Source organism: Acipenser ruthenus, chromosome 39, assembly GCF_902713425.1.
Source record: "Acipenser ruthenus chromosome 39, fAciRut3.2 maternal haplotype, whole genome shotgun sequence".
Taxonomy (NCBI): Eukaryota; Metazoa; Chordata; class Actinopteri; order Acipenseriformes; family Acipenseridae; genus Acipenser; species Acipenser ruthenus.
In genome coordinates, this window is record NC_081227.1 from 85,472 (window position 1) to 105,047 (window position 19,576).

The window sequence follows — 19,576 nt, forward strand, 5'->3', positions numbered from 1 at the left end:
TGTAATCCTGGATCCAAACCTCACGCTGTTTCATATCAAAGATCTCTAAATCATTCCCTGATTCACTGCATCTCCAAACCATTCCCTGATTCACTGTGCATCTCTTAACCATTCCCTGATTCACTGCATCTCTAAACCATTCCCTGATTCACTGCATCTCCAAACCATTCCCTGATTCACTGTGCATCTCTAAACCATTCCCTGATTCACTGCATCTCTAAACCATTCCCTGATTCACTGCATCTCTAAACCATTCCCTGATTCACTGCATCTCCAAACCATTCCCTGATTCACTGCATCTCCAAACCATTCCCTGATTCACTGTGCATCTCTAAACCATTCCCTGATTCACTGCATCTCCAAACCATTCCCCGATTCACTGCATCTCTAAACCATTCCCTGATTCACTGCATCTCTAAACCATTCCCTGATTCACTGCATCTCTAAACCATTCCCTGATTCACTGCATCTCTAAACCATTCCCTGATTCACTGCATCTCTAAACCATTCCCTGATTCACTGTGCATCTCTAAACCATTCCCTGATTCACTGCATCTCCAAACCATTCCCTGATTCACTGCATCTCTAAACCATTCCCTGATTCACTGCATCTCTAAACCATTCCCTGATTCACTGCATCTCCAAACCATTCCCTGATTCACTGCATCTCTAAACCATTCCCTGATTCACTGCATTTCTAAACCATTCCCTGATTCACTGCATCTCTAAACCATTCCCTGATTCACATGACAGACCCCTTTGGGGTCAATTTGTAAGCACAATGCCACACTCCAGGGTGTCACAGCATCTCATGTCACACCCCTAGAGTGTGGTGACTGGACCACTAACCCCTGCTGTGTGTGTATGTGCTTTCATAACGTCCCAGAACACTCTACCCCTTTATAGGGTATGCAGGGGAAGCATATCCATGATAACATAGCCAGCGACCTGCATGTGCGCAGTGGTGCATCTGGGGATAAACAGGTAAATGTATATCGCGTTGACTGAGTAGGGCGCGCGATGGTTACTTTCACTAAGAAAACCGCTGCATTTAGTATTGCATGTACAAGGTAAACAACAACCTGCACAAATGCTCTTAAATAAAAATCCTACTTCTGCTGTCATGCGTGTTTCGTGTAAAACGCATTTTAAACAAGCAGACTATTGCACAGCAATAAATCACGTGTCTTGTTTCAGCCTCGCTGGTGTTTATTATAACGTCAGAGAGATGACGTCTCCGAGTGCCAGCGGGGAGTCAAGGATAATGGGCGTGTTTTACAGGGACCCTCGTGGCTATTGGTTTACAGCTCCCAGCTTGGGAAATACGATTGGTTCCCCTTCAATGTCTGGATCCTGATTTGTTAACATTCCGCGAGGAGGCGGGTCCAGGTGGACTCAGTTCAGTGTTTAGGGAAGCGAGAAAGACATTTTCAACGGGAGAGTTTATTGCTTTTTTTATTTTCCAACTCGTAATGTTTTTAGGCATACCAGTGCGTTTCTATTAAAGGGGCTCGGTTTTGGAATTGAAATAACCTTCAGCTAGAGACGTAAGCACTGTTTATTTATTTAAATGTGTTTAACCCAGCGGAAATGACGCTAACCCTGAGTAACGGTCCGGCGTCGTGTCCACGCAGTATACTTCCAGCACTGGTCCAGTTTGCAGCCTGTAGCGGTGCGCTCAGCAACCCGGCGCCACCATGATTTATTCAACCAGAATCTAATAAAGCAGCTTAATGGCTTACTTCTTTAATAATTCACAGTGTGTGTTTTAATAATTAATATTGCGTTTAACTTCGCAGACCTTGGCTTGTTTTTTTTTTAATTTGTATTGCATGGTCTGCGTTTTCCTAAACCCGCAATGTGTGTGTGTGTGCTTATACAGCCAAACACTAACTCGTGCTGCAGGGCCTTTTAAACAGCGAGGAAAAGCTTCTTATGATGTTTCCTCTGATCGGTTACACTCATATCTGCAAGTTTAAGCGTTAGGAATTCAAAGAGAAGCTAACGCCGCTGCAGCCTGTCGTGGTCTCTCAGTGTGGAGGGGGGTGATAAATGTGTACGTTTGAAAATTAAAAGCCAGTGTTCTTTGCTTCAGGACAGAGCTGCAGGTGAACGTGGAAGGATTTCATATGGAATGTGCCCACGTTAAACACGAGGCTCCTGAGCTGCAGTGTTGTGTCATTGAGAAGGAGGTTTCAGAGCCCTGGTCTCAGGACTGTAAAGAGGAGCGGGCTGAGCCTCACCGGGGACCCCACATTAAGCACGAGGCTCCTGAGCTGCAGTGTTGTGTCATTGAGAAGGAGGTTTCAGAGCCCTGGTCTCAGGACTGTAAAGAGGAGCGGGCTGAGCCTCATCGGGGACCCCACGTTAAGCACGAGGCTCCTGAGCTGCAGTGTTGTGTCATTGAGAAGGAGGTTTCAGAGCCCTGGTCTCAGGACTGTAAAGAGGAGCGGGCTGAGCCTCACCGGGGACCCCACGTTAAGCACGAGGCTCCTGAGCTGCAGTGTTGTGTCATTGAGAAGGAGGTTTCAGAGCCCTGGTCTCAGGACTGTAAAGAGGAGCGGGCTGAGCCTCATCGGGGACCCCACGTTAAACACGAGGCTCCTGAGCTGCAGTGTTGTGTCATTGAGAAGGAGGTTTCAGAGCCCTGGTCTCAGGACTGTAAAGAGGAGCGGGCTGAGCCTCATCGGGGACCCCACGTTAAGCACGAGGCTCCTGAGCTGCAGTGTTGTGTCATTGAGAAGGAGGTTTCAGAGCCCTGGTCTCAGGACTGTAAAGAGGAGCGGGCTGAGCCTCATCGGGGACCCCACGTTAAACACGAGGCTCCTGAGCTGCAGTGTTGTGTCATTGAGAAGGAGGTTTCAGAGCCCTGGTCTCAGGACTGTAAAGAGGAGCGGGCTGCGCCTCACCGGGGACCCCACGTTAAACACGAGGCTCCTGAGCTGCAGTGTTGTGTCATTGAGAAGGAGGTTTCAGAGCCCTGGTCTCAGGACTGTAAAGAGGAGCGGGCTGAGCCTCACCGGGGACCCCACGTTAAGCACGAGGCTCCTGAGCTGCAGTGTTGTGTCATTGAGAAGGAGGTTTCAGAGCCCTGGTCTCAGGACTGTAAAGAGGAGCGGGCTGAGCCTCACCGGGGACCCCACGTTAAACACGAGGCTCCTGAGCTGGACTCTGACAGCATTGCACAGCATGTCTCTGAACTGGGGGCAGTGCACATCATAGAGGAGAGTCCTGAATGGGAATCTGTCCACATTCAAGCAAAAAGGGCATCTGCTATCAGCGTTACATGTAAGTAAGACTGTTTCCATGCCAGACCTTTAAAACCCCATTGTTATTCTAGATCTGAGACTCCCACACAATGTAACTTATGCAAACCATAACCAATCAGTAGCGAATGTGAATACTCGTTACTGCCAGCAACCAGATCACTGCAAGCAATCACAAAGACAAACCGAGCGCCTGAGTACACAGAACACAGCGATCACAAAGACAAACCGAGCGCCTGAGTACACAGAACACAGCGATCACAAAGACAAACCGAGCGCCTGAGTACACAGAACACAGCGATCACAAAGACAAACCGAGCGCCTGAGTACACAGAACACAGCGATCACAAAGACAAACCGAGCGCCTGAGTACACAGAACACAGCGATCACAAAGACAAACCGAGCGCCTGAGTACACAGAACACAGCGATCACAAAGACAAACCGAGCGCCTGAGTACACAGAACACAGCGATCACAAAGACAAACCGAGCGCCTGAGTACACAGAACACAGCGATCACAAAGACAAACCGAGCGCCTGAGTACACAGAACACAGCGATCACAAAGACAAACCGAGCGCCTGAGTACACAGAACACAGCGATCACAAAGACAAACCGAGCGCCTGAGTACACAGAACACAGCGATCACAAAGACAAACCGAGCGCCTGAGTACACAGAACACAGCGATCACAAAGACAAACCGAGCGCCTGAGTACACAGAACACAGCGATCACAAAGACAAACCGAGCGCCTGAGTACACAGAACACAGCGATCACAAAGACAAACCGAGCGCCTGAGTACACAGAACACAGCGATCACAAAGACAAACCGAGCGCCTGAGTACACAGAACACAGCGATCACAAAGACAAACCGAGCGCCTGAGTACACAGAACACAGCGATCACAAAGACAAACCGAGCGCCTGAGTACACAGAACACAGCGATCACAAAGACAAACCGAGCGCCTGAGTACACAGAACACAGCGATCACAAAGACAAACCGAGCGCCTGAGTACACAGAACACAGCGATCACAAAGACAAACCGAGCGCCTGAGTACACAGAACACAGCGATCACAAAGACAAACCGAGCGCCTGAGTACACAGAACACAGCGATCACAAAGACAAACCGAGCGCCTGAGTACACAGAACACAGCGATCACAAAGACAAACCGAGCGCCTGAGTACACAGAACACAGCGATCACAAAGACAAACCGAGCGCCTGAGTACACAGAACACAGCGATCACAAAGACAAACCGAGCGCCTGAGTACACAGAACACAGCGATCACAAAGACAAACCGAGCGCCTGAGTACACAGAACACAGCGATCACAAAGACAAACCGAGCGCCTGAGTACACAGAACACAGCGATCACAAAGACAAACCGAGCGCCTGAGTACACAGAACACAGCGATCACAAAGACAAATCGAGCGCCTGAGTACACAGAACACAGCGACCACAAAGACAAACCGAGCGCCTGAGTACACAAAACACAGCGATCACAAAGACAAACCGAGCGCCTGAGTACACAGAACACAGCGATCACAAAGACAAACCGAGCGCCTGAGTACACAGAACACAGCGATCACAAAGACAAACCGAGCGCCTGAGTACACAGAACACAGCGATCACAAAGACAAACCGAGCGCCTGAGTACACAGAACACAGCGATCACAAAGACAAACCGAGCGCCTGAGTACACAGAACACAGCGATCACAAAGACAAACCGAGCGCCTGAGTACACAGAACACAGCGATCACAAAGACAAACCGAGCGCCTGAGTACACAGAACACAGCGATCACAAAGACAAACCGAGCGCCTGAGTACACAGAACACAGCGATCACAAAGACAAACCGAGCGCCTGAGTACACAGAACACAGCGATCACAAAGACAAACCGAGCGCCTGAGTACACAGAACACAGCGCTCACAAAGACAAACCGAGCGCCTGAGTACACAGAACACAGCGATCACAAAGACAAACCGAGTGCTTGGGTACACAGTGTGAACAGAGCAGTTGTTTAACTATACTGACATTGATTCTCTCTCTGTCTCTGTCTTTCTTTCTAAAGCATCCTATCCCTGTCCCCACTGTGAAGTGTCTTTCACTGGACAGTCGTACCTTCAGGGACACATAAAGAACAAACACAGGGAACAGTACCTGGAGACACTGAGAGCCGGATCACTGAAAAGCAAACCATTCGAGTCCAGACGCCTGACTGCATTAAACTTACTGAGCACAGCAACCGAGGAGCCCGCGTGTGCCAGCAACTGTGAAACTGTGGACGACCGACAGGCAAACCGCCATCACTGCACTGACTGTGGGAAGAGCTTTAGTGGGCTTGCCCGCCTGAAAAGACACCGTGGAATTCACGCGGGACAGCCCCCGTATCATTGCTCTGAATGTCCGAAGAGTTTCAGGGATTCTGAAAAACTGGAAACTCACCAGAGGACTCACACAGGAGAGACTCCGCATCACTGCACTGACTGTGGGAAGAGTTTCACTCAGTTAGGAAATCTTAAAATCCACCAGCGGATCCACACAGGGGAAAGCCCCTACAGCTGTGCTGAGTGCAAGAAAAGCTTCAAGTACTTAGAGTCCCTGAAACAGCATGAGAGAATCCACACAGGAGAGACTCCGTATCACTGCAGTGAATGTGAGAGGAGCTTCAGTGTGCTGGGAAACCTGAAGAAACACCAGCGAATCCACACAGGAGAGACTCCGTATCACTGCAGCGTCTGTGGAAAGAGTTTCAATCAGGTACAGAACCTGAAGAAACACCAGCAGATGCACAGCGGAGAAACACCGTTCGTCTGTACTGACTGTGGAAAGAGCTTCAATCAGTCAGGGAACCTGAGAGCTCACCAGCGCATTCACACAGGGGAGACCCCCTATATATGCGGGGAGTGTGGGAAGAGTTTCAGACAGTCAGGTAACCTCAAAACACACCAGAGAACTCACACAGGAGAATCTCCTTACGTGTGTGGAGAATGTGGGAAAAGTTTCAAAGACTCTGGGAAACTGAGAAGACACCAGCTGGTTCACTCAGGAGAGACTCCCTATCACTGTGTGGAGTGTGGGAAGAGCTTCAACCAGCTCGGAAATCTAAAAGCACACCAGCGAGTTCACAAGGGACACACTGCCCTGTATCCATGCTGAATGCAGCTCTGAAATCTGAAAACACAGAGCGAGTTCACAAGGGACACACTGCCCTGTATCCATGCTGAATGCAGCTCTGAAATCTTAAAACACAGAGCGAGTTCACAAGGGACACACTGCCCTGTATCCATGCTGAATGCAGCTCTGAAATCTGAACACACAGAGCGAGTTCACAAGGGACACACTGCCCTGTATCCATGCTGAATGCAGCTCTGAAATCTGAACACACAGAGCGAGTTCACAAGGGACACACTGCCCTGTATCCATGCTGAATGCAGCTCTGAAATCTGAAAACACAGAGTGAGTTCACAAGGGGACACACTGCCCTGTATCCATGCTGAATGCAGCTCTGAAATCTGAAAACACAGAGCGAGTTCACAAGGGACACACTGCCCTGTATCCATGCTGAATGCAGCTCTGAAATCTGAAAACACAGAGCGAGTTCACAAGGGACACACTGCCCTGTATCCATGCTGAATGCAGCTCTGAAATCTGAAAACACAGAGCGAGTTCACAAGGGACACACTGCCCTGTATCCATGCTGAATGCAGCTCTGAAATCTGAAAACACAGAGCGAGTTCACAGGGGACACACTGCCCTGTATCCATGCTGAAGGCAGCCCTTGTCAATGGACAGACTGAAAGATGTTGCACCTTGATTAAAAACTCATTTCTATGTGTGGTTTGAAATTGATACACAGGTTCACATGTACAGGAGTGTGCTTGTGTATAGCAAAGTACAAAGTGACCCAGGATGCAGTTGTTTTAAACAGCTGCTGTTGTTGCAGGATTGCACAGCTGCAGACACGCCAGCTCACTGAAACAAGTTTAAAAGCAGAAGATTGAAGAAAGAATTCACAGAGTCGACTCATAAGCATTCCCATGAATATCATCCCAGCGGATACTGGACTGGTCCTGAGAAGGAAACGCTGTGCTTCCATCTAATGTACAGAAGACTGCAGTGTGTTTATTTAAAGCTTTTCAATGGGCCAGTATTCTATCTGTTGCAAGCACAGTATAGTAGAGTTCAGTGAGTGGTGTTACTGGACAGTGTTGTGATGTATGCGGTGATGTGCGCGTTGCGATGTCTGTAGAGGTTCACGCACATTCATGAAACGTGCGGCCGCTGTTCTGTGTCATGCTATTATAACCTGACGTGCGGGTCATGTATTGCTTTGTTACCGGCGGTCTGATAAAGTCAGCTCTGTCATCATTTGAATTGTCTATCGCTTTCATTCCGCTGCTGTATTCTGATCACGTACTTTCACGAGCAAGACGGCGACACGCATTCTTATATCAACAAAACATTACTGCTATCAGAAATGGAGGATTAAATGTTAATCGGCTTGCCACGCCTAAACCACGGTGAGAGCTGCGATCGTGCATACAGGAGCAGACAACGTCACGCAAGCGCAGCCGAACGCAGCCACTGCAACTGAACGCCTGCATGACTGACAGTTTGACTGTCTAATCCGTGCACGTCAGCGGCCCAAGCTGCGACCAGTGACAGACTGGAAGAGGAGGGTTTTAACGCAGTGTTTCCTGTTACATTGTTCCCGAGCGAGTTCTGGTGAGTAGTATTGTAACTTTTTACACTTCAGAATTAATAAGCAGAGACTTTGCACTCAAAGCCGTTTGCAGCGCCGGAAATGCGCGTCCGTAAAGCAGCGTTGTTTGTGTGTTCCTGGAGGCGCTGTGGATTTCACACGCTGTCTTGGTAACAAAGTGGTCAGTTTGCATATTTCCAGTGTGCGGACCGCGCAGTACTGCCCAGTCTGGAGAGACGGACATCAGTCGCGAAACACAACGTGCACATTGTATCAAAGAAGAGGTTAACACCGCTTATGAACGCGCGTAAGTACTATAAGCAGTGCGATCAAAACACTCAGAGAAGCAGGATTATATATTGTCGCACAGTGTTATTTATGACTCTTTCGTTTGCCCAACTATTCGCTTGTAAACCCTTAGATAAACGATTAAACAACAAAGCGACATGTAGAGTTCTATTTTATTATTATTATTATTATTATTATTATTATTATTATTATTATTATTTTACACTTTGTTCAAATAAAATCCATTTTCTAATAAAAGCATAGACTTTTCAAATGGGGTACCTATGACGTAATCATCTGGCTGCAAGAGGATCTGTATTAGTTTAGCAGCCTACAGCGCCGCCTGTAGGCGTATCTGCGCTACATACAGTCTGGTCTTGTGTTGTACATATTCTATTCTGTTGTATGTTGTGCAATATTGAAACGTCTGTTTTCATGTAAATGTATAGCGCAACACCTTTTAATAGGCCTTGGATATTGTTGTGCACGGTTCTACTGTCAAAAGTTACACAGAATGTTCATTTTAATCATCCCTAAGACTCCTGATCCATTTCAGCTGCCATTGCATTACTGGAATGTGTGAACTTCCACAGTAACAAAGTGCCTGTGCTTTTCTGACAGGTCCTGTGTGGAAGCCTGCTTTTAAATCCTGCTGAGAGGAAGATCTGAAGATGAACTCTGTCCACATTAAAGAGGAGGTCTTTGCCCGGGAATGTGCTGTGCTTCCAGAAACGGTGACACAACGGCCATGGATTGAAACTGAGGAGACAGACCCGAAGCGCGACAGCAGCTACAATACAGCAGAGGGCGCCCTGGAGTCAGGCCCTTGTGAAGAGCATCTCTCTGAACTCAGATCGCTCCCAAGTGCTGAAGAGGGCAGTGACCTGGACGATGCTGACATTGCAGGAGATATCTCTGAACTACAGGTTATCCAGATTAAACCAGAGCTCTCTAAAGACACTGACATGAATGAAGAAAGCCCAGCGCCCTGCTCTGCTACCGGCAGTGTAGCGTGTGAGTAAAACTTCCAGCTTTTACACCAAGCGTCTTTCTCACACACGCCGCTCTACAGCAAGCGCTTCATCCAGTGCTGTAAACACCAGAGACAAAAACTGTGCTGCTGCTTACATCTGAACAAGCTGCTGCTCTTTCACACAGCAAAGCCATTTCCATTTCTTATAGAGTCTCAACAAGCTGCTGCACTTTCACACACAGCAAAGCCATTTCCATTTCTTATAGAGTCTCAACAAGCTGCTGCTCTTTCACACAGCAAAGCCATTTCCATTTCTTAGAGTCTCATCAAGCTGCTGCACTTTCACACACAGCAAAGCCATTTCCATTTCTTATAGAGTCTCATCAAGCTGCTGCACTTTCACACACAGCAAAGCCATTTCCATTTCTTATAGAGTCTCAACAAGCTGCTGCTCTTTCACACAGCAAAGCCATTTCCATTTCTTATAGAGTCTCATCAAGCTGCTGCTCTTTCACACAGCAAAGCCATTTCCATTTCTTATAGAGTCTCAACAAGCTGCTGCACTTTCACACACAGCAAAGCCATTTCCATTTCTTATAGAGTCTCAACAAGCTGCTGCTCTTTCACACAGCAAAGCCATTTCCATTTCTTACAGAGTCTCAACAAGCTGCTGCTCTTTCACACAGCAAAGCCATTTCCATTTCTTAGAGTCTCAACAAGCTGCTGCTCTTTCACACAGCAAAGCCATTTCCATTTCTTACAGAGTCTCAACAAGCTGCTGCTCTTTCACACAGCAAAGCCATTTCCATTTCTTAGAGTCTCATCAAGCTGCTGCTCTTTCACACAGCAAAGCCATTTCCATTTCTTATAGAGTCTCAACAAGCTGCTGCTCTTTCACACAGCAAAGCCATTTCGATGAAAGCTGTGTCACTCTCTTGTTTATTTCAGTCGCTGGTTGAACAGAATCGGCTGTTCTAAGAGCCACAGCTGTGTAAAATGTGAAGTTAAGGACACCCTGACTGTGGATTAATCTCTCTCTCTCTCTCTCTCTCTCTCTCATGTATCAGCACTTGAAGTGGATCAGGATGAGAGATACACATGTCCTCAGTGTGACGTCTCTCTTATTGGGAAAGAACACTTTGAGAGCCATCTAAAGACTGCACACCTGCAACACAATACAGACACCACGGGAAAGCGGACAGCTAACAGCCCTGCTGCAGACCAGAGCCTTCAAATCCCGCTGGAATGTGACAGTCGTCTCCGGCAGAGGGATCCCCACAAACCCCACAAACAACACGTCTGCACTGTGTGCGGGAAAACGTTCAAGGAGCCGGGAGCTCTCACAAACCATCACCGAATCCATACCGGAGACGCTCCCTTTCTGTGTGCGGTCTGTGGGAAGAGCTTCAATCAGGCTGTGAACCTTAAAAGACATCAGCGAATCCACAGCGGAGAAAGGCCCTATCACTGCCCTGACTGCGGGAGGAGTTTCAGCCACGCTAAAACCCTCACTGTGCACCAGCGCATTCACACTAAAGAGAGCCCCTATCACTGTGACAGCTGTGAGAAAAGCTTCAAGAGCTCAGGAAACCTGAAAGCACACCAGCGCACTCACACAGGGGAGACCCCGTATCACTGCAGTGAATGCGGGAAGAGTTTCAATCTCTTACAAAACTTTAAAAAGCACCAGAGGCGTCACTCGGGAGTGACTCCGTTTCACTGCACAGACTGTGCAAAAAGCTTCAAAGATTTGGGTTCCCTGAAGGCTCACCAGCGCATTCACTCGGGAGAGACCCCGTACAGGTGCACAGTCTGTGGGAAGAGTTTCAGAGAGTCCGGGGTCCTGAGAAAACATGAGCGAATCCACACTGGAGAGACCCCCTACAAGTGCGCTTACTGTGTGAAGAGTTTCAGACAGATCGGGCACCTGAATACACACCAGCGACTTCACACAGGAGAGGCCCCGCATCAGTGCCCTGACTGCGGGAAGAGCTTCAGAGAGTCTGGAGACCTGAAGAAACACCGGAGGATCCACACTGGAGAGACCCCCTATCTCTGCACTGACTGTGGGATGAGATTCTGCCAGTCAGGACACCTCAAGAGACACCAGCTCATTCACACAGGAGAGACCCCCTTTCTGTGCACGGAGTGTGGGAGGAGTTTCAGACACTCTAAAACTCTGCTAGTACACCGGCGCACTCACACCCGGGAGACCCCGTATCACTGCACTGTGTGTGAGAAGAGCTTCAGTCAGGGGCAGAACCTCAAGAGACACCAGCGGGTTCACACAGGAGAGGCCCCGTATCGCTGTGCTGTCTGCGGGAAGAGCTACAAGGAGTCTCGCTCGCTTGTGGCGCACCGTCGAAGCCACACAGGAGAGACTCCTTATCCATGTGCCGATTGTGGGAAGAGTTTCAGACACGCCAAGACTCTCAAAGTACACAAGAGAATTCACACTGGAGAGAGACCGTATCCCTGTGAGGAGTGTGACAAGAGATTCAGGCATTCGAAAGACCTGAAAAAACACAGCAAAAGCCACGCCAGACAGATCACATGAGGGAAACATTTGAAGGTTTCTGTGCACACCTGAATATGAAAATAAGCCTGCGCTCTTTCATGGTTTGTATTGTGTTTGAATTGCAAGTTTCTACATGCAGTCTGCTGTTGTACAGTATTTTTTGTGTTGAAAGATTTGTATTTCCAAAGTGAATGTATATTTTTTTCGAAGTAGTTTTCTGTGTTTTGTATTGGCACACAGCACTCTGTACTCCTGCATGGACGATCACACACAGGCACACCTGCTTACTGGTGTCTGTCTGTCTGTATACTTGGTCTGGTTCTTGCAGTGAGACTTTATGAAGCAACATGAGTTAATTCTAAAGGGTGATGCGAAACTTTTGGCCTAAGCTGTACATCCGAAGCACCTTACTATACAGACTATGGAAAAGTGAATGAAACACAGTATACAAAACTGCACTGAGAACCAGCTAGAAGTGTTGCAAATGTCATAGGAAAGGAAAGGGGGCAGTGAAAAGACAGAAGGCTTTGAAGAAGTCATTCAGGGCTCTCTACACTTTAAACCAGAGAGGTTTCAAGTGTGTGATAATGAGGAGGACTGGACTGGGCTGGACTGGGCTGGGCTGGGATCTCTCCGAGTGTTTTATTCCCCGCTGCCATCAACCGACAGCTCATAGTTTCATGATGTGTGTATCATCGATAAAGCCATGTGTAAATAAATCTGTAGATGAGCTTGTCTCTGAAATGCGTTGTCATCACTAAACCTGTTTGTGTGCTTCGATTGGTCAATGCTGTGCTTCCAAAGTGTTTGTTAAGACTGGTGGAGATTGTGTGGAAGGGGGTAAGTCCACAGAAAGTGTTTTTCTATGACATGTTTAATAAAAAACATCTTTATAATACCATCGTTTCAATATTTATTTATTTAGAATTTCGACATAAAATCTCAATCATAAGAATCGCTCAAAATACAAAAATGAATCTTAAAAGGTCTAATTCCTTGTTGGTTTGTATACGATGCTGGCCTGCGTTTATCTTTGAACAAAAACCATCACGAAAACTTGGGATGAAAAAACCGTGTGCGTTTCCATTGAAGACCACGCCCCCCTGCTGTGGAATACCAGGGCAGGGTACACAGTACAGAACAGGTGCACTCGCAGGTGCTCAAAGAATAATGAAAACCAAAAATAAAACACAGTAATGAAAACGACTAAAGAAACGCGCTGCACTCTGCAGCGGGGGTTTCCCCCGATGAAAACGACTAAAGAAACGTGCTGCACTCTGCAGCGGGGGTTTCCCCAGTCGCCGCTCTCCGTCCTACACGTCGCTGTTCCTCAGCTCGGTTTAAAACACTATCGGGGTCTGCTCAAGGATTTCCCCGCTTTCTCTCTGTTTCGTTCGGTCCTGTGAGGGGCTTTTCTCCCGTCCGTCCGCGGTCTTGCTGAGCAGCGTGACCGCGAGCTCGTTGTTCAGGTCTAAAGGGGCAGATCTGAGGAAACAACAAAGTATTCATTTGTAGGACCCGCGTCCCAGCCACTCAGAGAGAGGGAAAGCCCACACACCCTCTTCCCCACCTCTCTGTGCCACCGCCATGACTGACAGGCGAATCCCGCGGGTCTGCCGCCCTCTTCCTCAGCACTGTGCGTACGTCAGACGGGCAGTCCGGTCTCCCCTGTCACACGTGTGTTTCTTTCAGAACTGCACCTCTGAGCCCCGTCTCGCTCACAGGAGCCCCAGTGCTTTGTGGGATTATTCAGTATGTTTCAGCTCTTTCTTTGGGTTGATTTTGCTTCAGATCAGCCTGTGTCTTTGATTTCCTGCTTGTGTGAGCGAGAGCTGGAACAAGCAGCCATGATTAAAACCTCTTCCATGAAACGATGCTGAGCAGGGCAGTGCGTCACTTTTATTACTGCTTCTCTGTCTAAAGCAACACCACAATGGTCATATTGATACACTTCAAATCTGTAGAGATTTTCACAACTGCTTTTTTTTTTAATTGACACACTGCTTTAACATGAAGCAAAAAAAAAAACACAGGCAAGAATCTTAATTGTTGGGCACAAACAAACAAAGGGTTAATTGGTGTTATAAACAAAAACAAAACATTGCTGCATGCGGTCACCGCCTCACATGGTTTGAGATGGAGTCTTTCACAGAGTGTCTGCTTTGCAAAGCTGCTTCCACAAAAGGGTTCATTTGTATGTCCGTGAGCCACAGTTGAACTGTGTGAGTTCAGGGGGTTTGATCGCACCGTCTCCCGTGGTTAATGAGATCGGAGCGTTTGAAGACATCGCTGCAGCACAGGGTTTGTAACAGCCTCCGCTCTCCTGGGGCGGAGAACACAAAGATCACGGCTTCTCAGCAAGCTTCTGAAGAAGCTGAATGACACGATCCTGCTTGGAGGAGATCCGATTCAGCGCTCTTAACATCGCAATCTCCCTCCGTTCTCTCCTCTTCTCCCTTTGCTCACACCTCCTCTTCCTCTGTTCAGCCCCCTTCGTTTTGCTTTCATGCATCTCCATTAAGCTTTCCAGCATTTTGGAGTGCTCCCTCACCTGCTCCGTCTGCTGCGTCACGAAAGCAGCGGCCACGTTCACGGCGGCTTTTTTCACCCTCTTTTTTGGCGGCGACTGCTGGATCCTGGAAACGGCCGGGACTGTGGAGCCCAGAGAGGGAGCCGGGGTCAGGACTGTGCTTTGGGACGGCCATGGGGTTTGAACACTTATCACTGGACGAGTCTGAGGAAGGGCAAAGGAGCTGGGAGTGGAAATGGGAAGCAGGATGACTGAAGAGGACGGGAGAGACAATGCAGGCTGCAGGGGGGTTGCAGTGGGAGCAGCGGTCTCTAGTTTTAGAGGAGTTGGGAACAGGCAGGTTGTGCTGATGGGAGCGGCTGGAGGGGGAGGGATCCCTTTCTTACTGAACAGGTTGTCCATCAACTGAGGAAAACAAACAAACAAACAGGACACAACTAATTACATAACATCTGAAACTCCAACGCCACACAATGAACAACACGTTTGTTACAATGTCTGCCATTAGAAACACTGGACTTTATAGCTCGAATTTCAAGGGGCCTGAAATATTCGGATGGACGCTGTGATGCGGACTGGGGCTGTACCTGGAAGTACTCCCATGTAGTCCTGGGCTTGCCTGCGATCTCGCTCCTCTCTTTGGCTCGCTTGTACGTGACGATCAGGTTATTCCACTTCTTTCTCAGCTTCTCGCTGGACAGCTGGATCCCGTGGAGCTGGAGCTCTTTGCTGACCGTGTGGAACAGCTGGCTGCGATTATTAGCACTGTACAGGTCCCAGTGCCGGGACACGCACTGTATGAGCAGAAGGGTGGTCTGTGTGCTGAACTCTGCGGCCGCTGCAGGAGGGAGAGGGACAGGAATGGCTGCTCATGTCGGTGCTCTGGGTAACATGTCAGTTACTCACTATTCTAGCTAGTGTACTACAGCCCTGTTAGTCATGGAGGTGAAACTCAACAGCAACCCCAATAACCCACCAGTGTGACCGTGTCTGACTGCTCAGAGTATTCTACTGTTTCTTCAAATCTCCACGCTCGGTGGGTTCATGTAATACCTCATGTTACTGCATGTAAAGCACACGTCTCCTCAGAGTGTGCGAGCCCAGACTACAAAGATAATATAAAGAGTTTACTGCTCTGATCGCTAGAGCGAGAGCGAGGCGATGCAGCCTCCGGCTCACGCAGGGTGAAAGAGCGGTCCGCTTGAATCACAGAACCCCCCTGCTCTGCGGACACAGCATGCAACGACAGCACGAGTTCTCACAGAAACAGCTCAAGTGTAACAGTGATGACGGCACGCTACCTTCCTCTTTATACATGCGTTGAAACACGAGTATTTTTTCACTCGCCACCAGCGGGGCTCCTTTGAGGCTCGCAGCTCCTGTATTAAAACAAACACACATTAATGACTTTCACAATCAGAGGTGGAGGTTTTGCCACAAGAGGGCGTTTCACTTCATTTCGAGCCCCAGCACTGAGACAGAAGGGCGTGTGAACTGGAAAGGCGCTCACAAGAGAAATGCTCTCTCTCCTGGTGAACGCTCCCGTGAGGTGCGACAGAAACAGAAAATCAACGAGGATTCATGTTGAAAATGTACCGTCGCAACACAGCAAAGGCTTGATGTGCTTCCTGAAGCTCTGCACACCAATACTGTGTAGAAGCATGTGCTGTGCTTCCAATGAGAACAAGGACAGGAAGGGTTTACCTTCTAGTGATGCTGTCTGGACTGTCGCTGATGTGTCGTCTGTACCCACGGGCTTTACAATCTCATCACTTATTCCATGTGCTGCTTTAAATAAAACAAACGAGGCAAGTTACACACACGCACGCTACACACCCAGTGTGTAATTAACACACGCACGCTACACACCCAGTGTGTAATTAACACACACACACACACACACGCTACACACCCAGTGTGTAATTAACACACGCACGCTACACACCCAGTGTGTAATTAACACACACACACGCTACACACCCAGTGTGTAATTAACACACACACGCACACGCTACACACCCAGTGTGTAATTAACACACACACACGCACACCCACGCTACACACCCAGTGTGTAATTAACACACACACGCTACACACCCAGTGTGTAATTAATAAACACACACACGCACGCTACACACCCAGTGTGTAATTAACACACACACGCACACCCACGCTACACACCCAGTGTGTAATTAACACACGCACGCTACACACCCAGTGTGTAATTAACACACACACACACACGCACGCTACACACCCAGTGTGTAATTAACACACACACACGCACACCCACGCTACACACCCAGTGTGTAATTAACACACGCACGCTACACACCCAGTGTGTAATTAACACACACACCCACGCTACACACCCAGTGTGTAATTAACACACACACGCTACACACCCAGTGTGTAATTAACACACACACTACACACCCAGTGTGTAATTAACACACACACACACGCTACACACCCAGTGTGTAATTAATAAACACACACACTCCTCACTGCATTCAGACCGTGTGCAGGAGTTGAAATAAAAATAATCGGGCACTTTCATCAAATTTCAACCAGTGCAAAACAAACACCAAGCAGATGGAAAAAGCCATGAAAGGCGTAAAAGGATGAAGGCCAGGATAATAAAGGAAAGAGGACTGCTGGTTACGTGTGCCTTGCTCTTGCGAGGAGGGCTGTGCTGTCCCCCTTGTGGACGTGTCTCCTGAAACCTCTTGAACAGATGTCCCATTTTGTCCTGTAAAGAGATGTTTTGTATCATTATACAGACACAGTGAGTGATTCAGAAGCAAGGCAGACACTGCCACTATCCCAGTAACTGCTGTTAGCACCACTCACAATAACTGCTCATCATGACACGCTGCTTCTAAACCTCGGACATGTTCAGAGATGTCTTTGTACATATTGCTGATCCTGATGTTACCTGCAGGTGGAGGGGGGGGCCTCTCTGTTAGGATGCTGTCCATCAGCTGAAAAACACACAAACATGAGCGTCACACACAGTCAAGCGCTACTCCTTTCACTGCTGGCTTTCGACACAGTACAGCGTGGAGCTCTTCTAGCAGAGTCTGTTTAAACACAAGACCTTCCCATCGACTCGCCTTCCCCACCGGCCTTCCTTTGTAACAGGATGGGGTGAAGTGCACCGGGACGCTGCGTGCTGTAAGCACTGACACACGCACGCGCGCACGCACAAACACGCACCACGCACAGACACACGCACGCACACACACGCACGCACGAACACTCAAACACGCACGCACACATGCACGCACGCACTGACACGCACACACACTGACATGCACTGACACACGCACGCACACACTGACATGCACTGACACACGCACGCACACACTGACATGCACGCACGGACACATGCACGCACGCACGGACACATGCACGCACGCACGGACACATGCACGCACGCACGCACACATGCACGCACGGACACACGCACGCACACACTGACATGCACGCACACGCACGCACGCACACACTGACATGCACGCACACGCGGTTTGTTAGACGCTCCGGCTGGTGATTCTCACTCTATTGAATAAACGGCACGCTGCACCTCATAGTATTCCCACGCGATCTTGGCTTTTCCGTTTCCTTTGCATCGCTCCTTCGCACGCTTGTACGTGACCAGCAGATTGTTCCACTTCTTCTTCAGTTTCTCGCAGGAGATCTCGTACCCGGACGCTTGGAACTCCCGATGGACCGTTTGAAACAGCAGGCTGCGGTGGTTGGCTCTGTACAGGTCCCAGTGCTGTCTGATGAACAGCAGGAGCAGGAGGATACTTTGTGCGTTGAACTCGCTAGGTCCTGAAAGAGGGAGAAGAACAGGAATCTCTTCATTAAAGGGTATTCTACAGCACTCTGCTCTGCATTGCTATGGGGCTCCTCTATTAGAGGAATCTCTTCATTAAAGGGTATTCTACAGCACTGCTCTGTATTGCTATGGGGCTCCTCTATTAAAGGAATCTCTTCATTAAAGGGTATTCTACAGCACTCTGCTCTGCATTGCTATGGGGCTCCTCTATTAAAGGAATCTCTTCATTAAAGGGTATTCTACAGCACTCTGCTCTGCATTGCTATGGCGCTCCTCTATTAAAGGAATCTCTTCATTAAAGGGTATTCTACAGCACTCTGCTCTGCATTGCTATGGAGCTCCTCTATTAAAGGAATCTCTTCATTAAAGGGTATTCTACAGCACTGCTCTGAATTATTGTTTCATAGATGTTGATAAAAGTTGAGATAAGAGAGCTGCCGCTTTAATTACAGACACGCTTACCTGGCTTCGCTTCGTCGGTTGCGGAGTCGGAGGGGGTTTCAGTTTTCTGCACCGCGCCGCTGTCTAACCCTGAAGGAATACCTGGGAGCTGCAGCGGTGACGTCACCGGACTGCTCGCAAACACAGCGTCGAGCTCCTCGTAGTACGAGCACTGGCGGCTGTCCTTTCCGGTGCTTTGGTTCGCTCGGCACTGCAAGTACTTGCGCTTCAGAACATGAATTCGACTCCGGCACTGATTTTCACTTCTTTGGAAACTGTTTTCCAACATTTTCGCAGCGATCTCCCGGAACATGTGCGTTTTTTTGCCCAGGTCACTCACATCAGTCCGCTGCGCCTGTTCCTGGCTCCAGATTGAGATGAGAAGACGCGTTTCCTCGTCGGTCCAGTTGTTCACATTGCTGTTATCGGACATTGTGTGGAATTTGAAACGGCGTGGTTTTAAATGCACGGAATGTATTTGTTTTATTAAGACGCTTGTTTTTTTCGATAGGCCTTATTGTTTGTGTGGTTCTTGTGTGCACGTTAACGCGTATCGCGCTTTCTTAACTCAACAGTAATGATTAAAGTGAACGCGATCCTGCAGTTTGCGTTGTTTTTAACAGAGTTGAGACTGTAAACAAAATCAACGATGAAGTATTACCCGAGCAGCGCGTTTGCCTCGGTCACGTGTCTAAGTTGCCACACGTCCAAACATGGATTCATCAAGTTATCAGAAGAAAAAGCCTACCGTGTTATAGTGCGCGGACGCCAGTGCGATTGCAATGCTCTGTGTGGAGTCGGCGTGTGTTTGTTTCTCTGTTTTGTTTTCGAGTCGTTCTCGGTGCTGCGCCGATGCTCTGACGCTGGCTTTATTTTTTCCTTTGTCGAGCTGCGCAGACTGCGCCCAGCTGCCGTTCCGTGACGTCATGCGCAGCGACTCGCTCACTGCTGCCCACTACTGGCCATTTTTGGCAAAAGCAGCTAAAATTACATTCGGTA

General features: G+C 48.6%; 3 protein-coding genes across 6 annotated transcripts; 2 read left to right on the top strand and 1 right to left on the bottom strand.

Moving 5' to 3' along the window:
* Positions 1-1,198: 1,198 nt before the first annotated feature.
* On the top strand, positions 1,199-7,683 carry LOC131707220 (zinc finger protein 260-like). Of its 2 annotated transcripts, none has more exons than XM_059009454.1 (3): positions 1,199-1,547; positions 2,096-3,288; positions 5,347-7,683. In XM_059009454.1, exons 2-3 carry the CDS (start codon positions 2,130-2,132, stop codon positions 6,432-6,434), a joined length of 2,247 nt encoding a protein of 748 aa, XP_058865437.1. In that variant the 5' UTR covers positions 1,199-1,547; positions 2,096-2,129; the 3' UTR covers positions 6,435-7,683. The 2 variants fall into 2 exon arrangements, with proteins under 2 accessions (XP_058865437.1, XP_058865438.1); XM_059009455.1 differs by having other exon boundaries at positions 2,101-3,288.
* Positions 7,684-7,855: 172 nt separating this feature from the next.
* On the top strand, positions 7,856-12,657 carry LOC117397367 (zinc finger protein 883-like). Of its 2 annotated transcripts, none has more exons than XM_059009456.1 (3): positions 7,856-8,003; positions 8,890-9,282; positions 10,309-12,657. In XM_059009456.1, the coding sequence occupies exons 2-3, from the start codon at positions 8,940-8,942 to the stop codon at positions 11,796-11,798; spliced, it is 1,833 nt and encodes a 610-aa protein (XP_058865439.1). In that variant the 5' UTR covers positions 7,856-8,003; positions 8,890-8,939; the 3' UTR covers positions 11,799-12,657. The 2 variants fall into 2 exon arrangements, with proteins under 2 accessions (XP_058865439.1, XP_058865440.1); XM_059009457.1 differs by lacking the exon at positions 7,856-8,003 and adding an exon at positions 8,010-8,287.
* A 520-nt stretch (positions 12,658-13,177) lies between these two features.
* LOC117966663 (uncharacterized) lies at positions 13,178-19,316 on the bottom strand. Of its 2 annotated transcripts, none has more exons than XM_059009459.1 (8): positions 18,599-19,316; positions 17,879-18,129; positions 17,228-17,273; positions 16,955-17,041; positions 15,994-16,074; positions 15,591-15,668; positions 14,877-15,127; positions 13,178-14,694 (listed from the first exon to the last, which is right to left on the bottom strand). In XM_059009459.1, the coding sequence occupies exons 1-8, from the start codon at positions 19,008-19,010 to the stop codon at positions 14,104-14,106; spliced, it is 1,797 nt and encodes a 598-aa protein (XP_058865442.1). In that variant the 5' UTR covers positions 19,011-19,316; the 3' UTR covers positions 13,178-14,103. The 2 variants fall into 2 exon arrangements, with proteins under 2 accessions (XP_058865442.1, XP_058865441.1); XM_059009458.1 differs by having other exon boundaries at positions 15,994-16,077.
* Positions 19,317-19,576: the final 260 nt, after the last annotated feature.